At 30.2% G+C, this 10471-nt stretch overlaps 1 protein-coding gene across 2 annotated transcripts in view; it reads right to left on the minus strand.

The window, feature by feature from the left end:
• LOC124357010 (fibroblast growth factor receptor 1-like) overlaps window positions 1–8743 on the minus strand; it is a 31111-nt gene extending 22368 nt beyond the window's left edge. Inside the window, exons 1-7 of one of the 2 annotated variants that reach the window (XM_046808379.1) lie at window positions 8361–8743; window positions 6950–7115; window positions 5316–5416; window positions 4048–4204; window positions 3780–3921; window positions 580–773; window positions 223–269 (exon numbers count right to left, since the gene is read on the minus strand). In XM_046808379.1, coding sequence (XP_046664335.1) covers window positions 223–269; window positions 580–773; window positions 3780–3921; window positions 4048–4204; window positions 5316–5416; window positions 6950–7115; window positions 8361–8426 — 873 coding nt within the window. In that variant the 5' untranslated portion in view covers window positions 8427–8743. Of the gene's footprint in view, window positions 1–222; window positions 270–579; window positions 774–3779; window positions 3922–4047; window positions 4205–5315; window positions 5417–6949; window positions 7116–8356 lie in introns of both variants that reach the window. The other variant, XM_046808380.1, reaches the window with a different exon arrangement.
• Between the last annotated feature and the right edge of the window lie 1728 nt (window positions 8744–10471).

The raw sequence follows: 10471 nt of genomic DNA on the forward strand, positions 1-10471 counted from the left end.
GACATGAAAATTCAGTCTATAAGAAAGTTTCATCTGGTTTTCTTGGCCCAATAAGACTTTCCTCTTCTACTACTACTGTAATGTTGTTTATAATTGGATTCCCAGAGAGGTTTCTTAATGTAATATGTTACAAGAGTAATGAAATCACTGCACTTGGGAACTTCAGCATAGCTAAAATCCAAGGCTTAAAAAGGAACTAAAGAAGACAAGTTTAAATCTTACCTCCCTTTTTGTAAACACAGCTTGACTATTCTCCATATTGTCTCCAACTGCAAAATAGTGATATGCTCTAAATAAAAAAAGATAAATTACTTGATTTAGTTAATGAAAATAAAAATAGTATTCTGGGTATGAAAAGCAAGCAATATATAAATACTGTACCTATAAGGTCATTTCATTAAGTTTAAATCCTTCACTGTACAAAATTGCTCAGTATTACTGTACAAAACAAATCAAATTTTTTTTACTAATTTTTCAAGCATTCTCATATATTTCTACTAGTTTGAATTGATTTTGTCCAAATGACTTCTACAATTAATTAAAAACATTAAGATGTTCAACCCTGAAGGTTTTTCCTACCAGAAAAAGTAAGCTGTGTCTCTGGTCCTAGACAATGCTGTAGGTCCACTACTCGCACGAGGGCTGCGTATCTGTTGGCACCACTGGCTGTGTAAGTCTCATGGTACATGTCTGCGGCTGAGACAGGCACACTGCGGAACCAGCTGAGGTTGTACATCGCAGAGAGAGTGCCACTGATCACTTCGGGACCTGCCCTGTGCAAAGACTCAGCACTTCACAAGTCAGAAGAATAAATACAATATTGTCAAATTATAAACATATGACACATTTTGGACTTTCCTCACATGTTATATTGTATGTCTTTTTAAATGTGATCTTTTATATTTAACTATTTGTCTTTGATTGAAATAAATAAATTATTACCACAGTTTAAAACGAATGTGTTATTATCTTCTTATAAATAAACATTAATGGCGAAATGTGTTGGTAAGCGCTAATCTCGATAACGGCTGGACCAATTCGGTTAATTCTTTTTGTAAAATGTCCATTGAAATCCGAGGAAGGTTTTTATGAAGAAAAAGTTAAGAAAAGTTACCTGGAATATTTTGAAATTCAGAAAAAATTGTAGTTTTTACGTTTCATAATTCAAATTAAACTGGCACTAAACAGCTGTTGACAGCTTTAGTTCGACAAACTTTCTGAAACATCTGTTTACATTTAAATTTTATCAATAATAAGTAAACAGTGTAAATAAGTAAAATCGGTAGTGTAATGCAGATAGTAAATAAAACATTAATATATAAATTTTACTCCAGATTGCGCCAGTGATGAATTAAAATCATCTAATGCATTAAATACTGTTATAAAACTAACCTTAATGAACAAAGTTATGAATATTTTCACATAAGTTACTTTAAACTGGCCTTGACATTATGATATTACATTTTAACAATGGTTTACGGAAAAACAGAGAAATGAATTTTAACATGCCTCAACGATTCATTCTTTCCCTGGCTTCAGTCCAAAAAACAAGTGTAACGCAAAACTTTAACAACGATTATTTTGGAATGTTGCATAACCTTAATAAGGATTTTCCTCTTGTACCGAAAGTACATAAGAAGTTGGTAGGACCCCCTAAGTTGTAATAGGCTTTTCAGTCCTACTTCAGGATGTATTTTCTTCATCAGGACAAGGCAAACTCAACTATGTAAACACGATTTTGACCAAAATAGATTTCCGAGAACTAGATAATCGAACGTATTTAGTATTGATTGAGGCAATATGGCAAGCTAAACTGTGACATAATAGGTAAGTGAATTTAAACGGTCTTAAGTAGGCACTTTTTAACCGAAGTAGGCATCTCGGTTTTTACGAAAGTATGTACATTTTTCTTCGTCAGAACAACAAGGCAAACTCTACTATGGTACTGGAAATATCTTAGACCTGAAATATATGACAAGGACTGGAAATATACGCTTTTTGACCGAAGTAAGTTTCCGAGACCTGTGTGATCCGAGATTTGTGTTTTGTTGATCGGGATGACAAGGCAGATTCAGCTGTGACATTATGTATATATTTAATTAGAACCAGAAATGCTCCTACATGTGCCAAACATGATATAATAATTAAGTTAAGCTCTGATACTATTTACCATGAACTTAAATAATATCTACCTGATGTATGCCTACTTACGTTTTAAAATTTGTATAGGACTCCCATCATATTACATCATAATTGCTTTTACTAAGTAATATAAGGACTTTGGTTCTAAAGATTACGTGCGAAGCCGTGGGTAACAGCTAGTTTTTGTCATAAAGATAACTTGTTTAAACTAATGACTACAATTTTAGGAGCATAGATAATTTATTTATATTGGAGAGTATAAGGTTTTCGTAATTCTATGCTACCATTTCTACAAAAATAAATTTTCAACTAAACAATTCAAAAGAAAAAATGGAACAATTCAAAAGAATAGCCCCCTCTGTGAGTTTAAAAAAGATATTTTTATTAAAAAACTAATTATCGTACCATACAATTAACTTAAGGAATTAAACTTTGAGAGTGAGGAAATTCTTTCCAAACATTTTATTTTTTGTTGTATCGAAATGAAAAAGTTCTTGTTACAGTTACAGTAAAGGCAAACTAAAATGAAAGTGGCCCCTCCTGACAGTCAGTACTGGATCTACCCTTGATTGATACTTAAAATATTGATTCCTTTTAATTGTCCAAACCTGTGGATGAACTATTCAACCCTGTGTAGCTTTGGTGATCATTTTATTTTATCTATAAATTTATATTCATATAGTTGCACTAAAGAATTCTAGGGATTGTTTCTTTAAGCATTTGAGACTAGTGATATTAATGTCAGTGTTAGACAGAAAAGTTATAATGTCAGTATTGTACTTTTGAGACAGAGCCTCCAAACAGTGGCTCTATATTTGCCTGCCAATCAGAGACCACTTTCTGTAAGTAAAGTTTTACTAGAGTTGGCTGACATCAATAAAGAGTTCTGTTATTTACTCTTCTCTTTCAGTAAAGGAAAAGGTTAGGTTGATGTAATTCAAAATTCATAGTAAATGCTCTTTGAATTGGAACAGGTAAGCATAGGAATTGTCATAATGGCAAGAAACAAAGAGAAGGAAAATTTTATTTTCTGGCACTCTCTCCTCAGTTATCTTTGATCAACCTGACAACGCAATGACCTCTTGTCTCTTACAACCATAGTTACTATCAGCTCTCTGTAGAGTTTTTACAATTTCAGAATGTTTAACTATCCTACTTTCATTGTAAAAATACTTCCTCTGAAAGCAAATTAATCAATGGGAGTGGCAACTGCTACAGAGACAGAATATCAGAGGATAGATTATTTGAAACATGTCTAATAAGCACTCACTGTCCAAAGAGAACTAGAGTAAAAGTCCATGCATTTTATCTTCTACATGTAGTGAAAAAACTGCATGTACTTAATCTATATTTTTAACAGATTTATTAACTTTTATTAAGGTGGGCAGCACACTTGATCAGAAGAGAGGAAGGAAAATGGTAACGAAAATATGGAGAGGTGATCCTGTGGGACATGAAAGCAATGTTGGAAGGACCAAGTAGAGAGGAACCTAAAGAACCTCGCAGGAGTGGAAGAGGATGCTGAAGGCTAGTATAGATGGAGGCCACCAGTTGATGAGGCCACAAACCATCGTGGGTGTCCATGGCCATGGGAGTAAGGAAATATATTAACTTAAATTAAAAAAGTATCAATGTACCTGAGAATAAATGAAGATATATTATGATGCTCTGCAAGAAGCCATGTGATGTTCAATACTTGGCTGTCAACTTGTTTAACTTGCAACTTTGGACTGGGAAGCTCTGATGCATGGCGACAGCTACAAATTTGTTCTACACAATCTGAAAATATTCATTAACATATTAATCACTTTATCATTAAAAAATTGTATTCAAATCTATTGTTAAACAGGTATTGTATATACTTAATGAGAAAATTTCAATGTCACCAAGAAATGGGAAACTTACCAGGTATTTTGATGTCTAACTCTGTGTAAGTTTTGCCATCATGGGGATTAGCTTCCAGCCTAATTCTATAATTGCAGTCTGGAGCTATTAGGCGAGAGTTGGACTCGTGCACTCCCATAACCAGAGGCTTAGGTGAGACCATCCAGTGAGTACGGTTCTACAAACATAACAAACGTTAAGTTAAAAGTATTTAATAGCAGTATTCCTGTGTTGATGTAAACAATGTTAGTAAAAACATTGACCTCAATTGTTTTTTTAGATATCTCTCCCACACTTTTCACAACCATACAATAGTTGAGTTTAAAAAAAGTTTTTAGTTCTAAAAGCCAGTTGTTTATACAAGTTAAAAAGACAATAAACAGGTAAAGTCTTGACATTTTATAACAGATCCGTTACTTTTTTCCCATTCAATGTACTTGTTGAAAAAAATGGGTTTTGATTTTAGAAAAACCAATAAACCCAATACCTGCAAATATTTGATATCTTTCACAGACATTAAAGAAAAAAACATGTTCTAGAGATTAAGTGAAAGAGAGGAATTACAGGTTTTAGTTTCACCTCAAATAAATAAAGACATTTCCCATTTTTTTCTCTCCTGGCTTCTTTTTCCTTTGTTACAGTAAGTGACTGGTTTAGAGGTTTATCACTGCTTCCAACCAGCAAGCATACTTTGATATTTAAACTGTAACGTTATTAACCTAAGTTAATATTCTGTAATAATTATTTGTAATAATTCTCATTCTGTAATAACCACAGTTTTTTTTTTACATTGTTTAAAATAAATTTAGTTTGTATAATTTAGAACACTAAGTTGACTTTCCCCATTCAGTGTAAAAGTGTCAATGGCAATACAATTCTTAATTATTGGTTAGCCCATTAAAAATGGCTGGTGATTAAAGATAGAGATTAAGAATGCTAATAATATTAAAAATGGAATAAAATAAAACATTAACAATAGCATAAATTGTATCTGTTAGTAATAGAAGAAGTAAAAATTTTTTATTTACTTTTAAACCTACAAAGTGTTTTATAAATCACCGATGCCTCAATATCACAAAAAGGAAAATAATGCAGAGTATATCTTTATTTTTTTAATTATTTAAGTGAAAAATTAGTGCTCTATGCAAATAATTTTATAATTAGCCGTAGTATAATAACAGTTAAAAAAAATTGCTGTAAATCAAATGAAATCTAAAATCTGTTATAAAATAAAATACTATATCTATTACATCTGGATAATCTTTATAACAAAGGAAAGGCATACTTACAGCATCCTCAATGAATACATAATAAGGCTCATTGGCACAGTGGGGATCAGATTCATTCAATGGTATCACGTGTAGATTGTAACTGCTAGCTGGTACACCATCTGGTGAAAAAGCGCAAATGATTATTGCACTTGTTTATACCATAAACACAATCTATAGCTTTATTGCAGGAATATCTCTTGCAAATCTTGTATACTTGCTTCACTGTGTTCTCTGCTTGTTTCTGTTTAAGATAAATGAAACAAACATCTTTTGCTTTAGGAATTTAGTTCATAGCAGAAAAGCATTCAGAGAATATTTGTACCACAATTGTTTTGTATAAACAAAGTTTGGGTTTATAACATTAAGAACATTTATTATTAACATGCTCAGTTTAATTACACCACTTAGTTTAAAAAATCGTTTTGGTCCTTGTAACCTCTTTGCTCAGCACCAGAGAGATTTCATTAATAACAATTAAACTGTGAAATGAAAAATCTAATAGAACAGAAGTTTTATGAATATATATTAATAATTTCGTATAAAATTAAAAATGATAAGACTAAATATAGGTTTTATAAAATTCATATTTCCTGAGGGATCAGTTTTGACCCATTATTAGTACAAAAGCATGGTGAACTACTGGCTTAAGCTGCTGAATGTTCTGAGTATACAGGGTTTTAATTGAGTCCTGATACGCCTGGATATATTCAAAATGGATTCCCCTATCTTGTGACGTATCATTTTAATGGTCTATGTAATAGAAACACAACGACATGAATAAAACATCTCTACAACGTTCCCAGCAAAAGTTATGGGCACATAATGCCTTACAGCTCAGGGTGGATATATTCCAAACGGATTGAGATATCGATGTACAACCTTCACCAAACTTATTAAAATACTTTTTTGGACTTTTTGAATGATAAAAAAATTCCCTCCTTTTTCAAAGGTGGTTATGGGAGATAATTTTAAATTTTCTAATCGCAATCCCTATCTTGTGACATGTCATTTTGAAGATCCTATTCAATAGCAACACAATGACAATAATAAAACACCTCTTTGCCGTTTTCAGTAAACTTTTTGGTCGAATAATGCAAAAAATAATAATTTGTAGAGATAATACCAATGTCTTGCACATTTCAACACGCATTATACATGATATCTTTTAGTAAGACTTTGAGGTGCCCAAATTGTCAATCAACCTTAATTTCTTTTAACTTTTCTGCTTTACCATTTGACTACAACTTTTATATAAACCAACAGGTTAGGTGCTAGAAGATAAAAAAAACTAAGAATACTGGATCTACAGATCTTCGTTTGCTATTTTCAGGGGCTATTAACTTAAATCAGTTACTATCCTATGAATGAATCCTCTCTCTATATTTGTCCTCTCTCTCTCTCTCTCTCTCTCTCTCTCTCTCTCTCTCTCTCTATATATATATATATATATATATATATATATATATATATATACATACATTACAGGAATTATTGGGATTTTAAAAGCAGATCTTTGACAACAACATATTACTTTTAAGGATTGAATGGCCTTTAAAACCCATTTCTTAAAAATAGTATTAAGACAGATTTAACCACGATTTTGTTGTGTGTTTGAACAAATTTAAATTGTGTATAAATTTATGACAGCTGACCTTTACTGGGAATCCAACTAACATTGAGCTGCAGCAGTTTACTGGTGACATTGAATGCAGAAATTGTTGCTGACAGATTGGTAGGACTGGCTGCGGGAATAAACATATTAGGTGGAGACGTATCTCTATCTCTCTCTGACTTTGTGCTTGTTCCTGTAGGGATATCCTGCAACATTCCAAATATAAAGTTTACCTTTTTTTTAATAAAGTTAGTGAAACTGTACATACAAATAGTAAAGTGTGCTTTGGTGGTGTGTTTTTTGTACAGTGTACCTTTTGTATGTGTAGTGTCAGAGAGGGCTTCTTAGCCTTAACTTTGCCTAGAGAAATAAGACATTATTTTTTATATTTTTATGAACACCTGCTATATAAGGCATACTATCACTGTGGTATATAAATTGTTATATACTACATTAGATAGCAAAACATGAACCATTCTATTTACCGATGAAATTAATCTTAAAATTATTAATACACATCTTCCAGAATTAAACAGACCATTGGGTGTAATCATGAATTTTTAAAGAAACTATATTGTCATACTGCATCGTTTTCACTATTGTAAGTTCATTTTTAAAACGGAGTTTAGATTCACAAAATAAACAATGTTAGTATTAATAATTCAATAACATTCCAAGATTTCATTTTTGTAGTGCCTTAACTTTGCCTAGAGAAATAAGACATTATTTTTTATATTTTTATGAACACCCGATATATAAGGCATACTATCACTCTGGTTTATAAATTGTTATTTACTACATTAGATAGCAAAACATTTTCAAAAGCATGAACCATTCTATTTACCGATGAAATTAATCTTAAAATTATTTATACACATCTTCCAGAATTAAACAGACTGATTGGGTGTAATCATGAATTTTTAAAGAAACTATATTGTCATACTGCATTGTTTTCACTATTGAAAGTTCATTTTTTAAACCGAGTTTAGATTCACAAAATAAACAATGTTAGTAATAATAATTCAATAACATTCCAATATTTCATTTTTGTAGTGTCCAACTTTAATTTTGCACTCATTGCTCTCATTTAATCATCTTATAGTTATAATGGATTTGACCTATATTTAATTTAAAATATCCACTTGTTCCTCAAGAGCCCTCTTCTCAGAAAGTTTCCATAAATGGCATAAAATGATAGTTGTGTAGTTTTGGTAAATTAATTACTGGTAGTTTTACAACACATGTATTATTTATAAATTATATTGATAGTTATAGTTATATTGGTAGTTGTAGTATGTAACAACAAAGAAATTCATCAGGCAAACGAACTAGTAAATACATAGACTCAACTGTTATAATATAAAATTAGAAAATGCATTAATTTTAAAATAGTTTTACATGTATCATTTTTTAAAGTAGTGAAATTTGTATATACACAAATACATACTTACAAAGGCATCAGAATCCAGGAAGATGTTTAGTAGTACAATCAACACAATATGAACCCATTGCATCATCACTGATAATGATAGTGAATTGATTGTCTTAATTCTAATAAATCCATAAGATAATATCTCAAGTAAGAATGCCCAGTTAAAAAACAACGCACAAAAGTTGGAATTATAAAATTACTTAATAGCAAATTCAACGTAATAGTTCAAAATTATTTTACTTATTTTTATCTATTACAACAAAACTCACTATTCAATATAAATAATACAAACATTAGATCAATGCCTGGCACTACAAACCAATAAAGAAGCCATTATCTAATCTTTCTTCAGTGATTAACTTATCATTTCAGACATTTCTAAAATACTTCAGGTAAGGAAGACAACACAGCATGTTAAACAAATAAGTGAAGAGAACAAAACAAAATAGAATAGTGTGATGGAATCTGCTTGAATATTTTTTGACACGCAAATATTCATTTCAAGGTCTCTGTTTTCACAAGTTCGACTCGTGACATCAACTATAATAGAGATTTTACAAGTTTATTAGCTACAGCAACAGGCATTATTAATTATCATGTTTTCTTAGTTTAGTTATTAATTTTACAATGTTTGGTTAAATTGAATTTGTAGTAACTTATTTCTTTATTTTTTATTTTGGAAATTAATGGGAGTTTTAAAATGTTAATACATTTTTAGTGAAAAAGAACATCTAAACTCTGTAAGAATATACCAAGTAGAATGCATTTGCCTTAAAAAAAATGTTATTCCTGCAATATAAAGATTCTCTTGTTAGTTTATAATAGACTGATGATACATCCCAATTTAATATAATTTATATTGTGTGGTAATCTATTGCAAACTCTCCATGACACTATTTTCTAAATACAATATTCATATAAAAGCAACAGTTATATGTTATGAAAGTAAAAATTTACAGTAACTTTGATTTATTTAGTTACTAAGGCAGAATTAGAAATAATACTAAAAAACATTATTGAACACTATTATAAGAAGAGTTTTGTTTATAAATGTTCTGCCATCCAGCTAAGTAAAGCGTTTTTGTATGGTTCTCAGTGTTATTATGAATTTAAGAAAAATACAATTCTTAGGTAGTGTATAGTTTATTTACTGTCACTTACGTAATATAAAATATCCAATACCACTTGAAAAAAAATTTGCATATAGAGACTATTAAAAAAAAAAAAAAAAAAAAAAAAAAAAAAAAAAAAAAAACACTATTTGTTATAACTTAACAACTTGAAAATGTATGCATTACAAAGTAAAAGTGACATCAAAGTGAATCTTCTGACAATTGTTTTAAAGAAATAATAATGTATTAACCTACATTACCCTGGCCATCACCTAGTCATACTATCAGGCATCCTTTGTCCCCAGTTCATAATGCCTATTCTTCTTAAATCTTCTTCCACATTCCATTCCCATCTTCTCAGCCTGCCTTTTCTTATTCCATCCATCCCAACACCAAGTAGAGATTTTGGTGTTTTGAACTCTTCCACATAGGATACTTGTTATAGAGACTTGTTATACATTAAATTACATTAAAAACTTTACTTTTTACTTTACTTTTACTTGTCCTAGCCATTTAATTCTAGATGATTTTATTGACCTTAAATATGTTTTTTCTGTTTATAAACTCCTCTAATTCTCTGATATTTTTGATTCTATAATTATCACCTTGTTTTACTGGCCTAAGTATGTGTATTAATCTTCCAAACAGTCTAAGTATGTGAATATATTGTTTAATATTGTTAATATGTTCCTAGTGATGGCCTATTAAAAAAAATCAATATCTTATCAAAATTGAATCAATGTGAATTCTAATCAACAATAAATGTTTACACCATGAATATATTGCACATTGATTATTCAAAGCTGTATATAACAACTAATTAAAAATTAAGTAAGTAAATGAATAACATTTTTGATGCTAATATATGTCTGAGTTGCCATTTCTGACACATCTAAATATCAAAGAAATTATATCTTTGTTTTACAGGTGTACTTTTTTATGAAAATCTTATATCCAAAAGCTTCCTGCACTAATAACCGAAAAGATTTAAATTCTATTTTGACCAGAATATTATTTA

Source organism: Homalodisca vitripennis, chromosome 3 (assembly GCF_021130785.1).
Source record: "Homalodisca vitripennis isolate AUS2020 chromosome 3, UT_GWSS_2.1, whole genome shotgun sequence".
Taxonomy (NCBI): Eukaryota; Metazoa; Arthropoda; class Insecta; order Hemiptera; family Cicadellidae; genus Homalodisca; species Homalodisca vitripennis.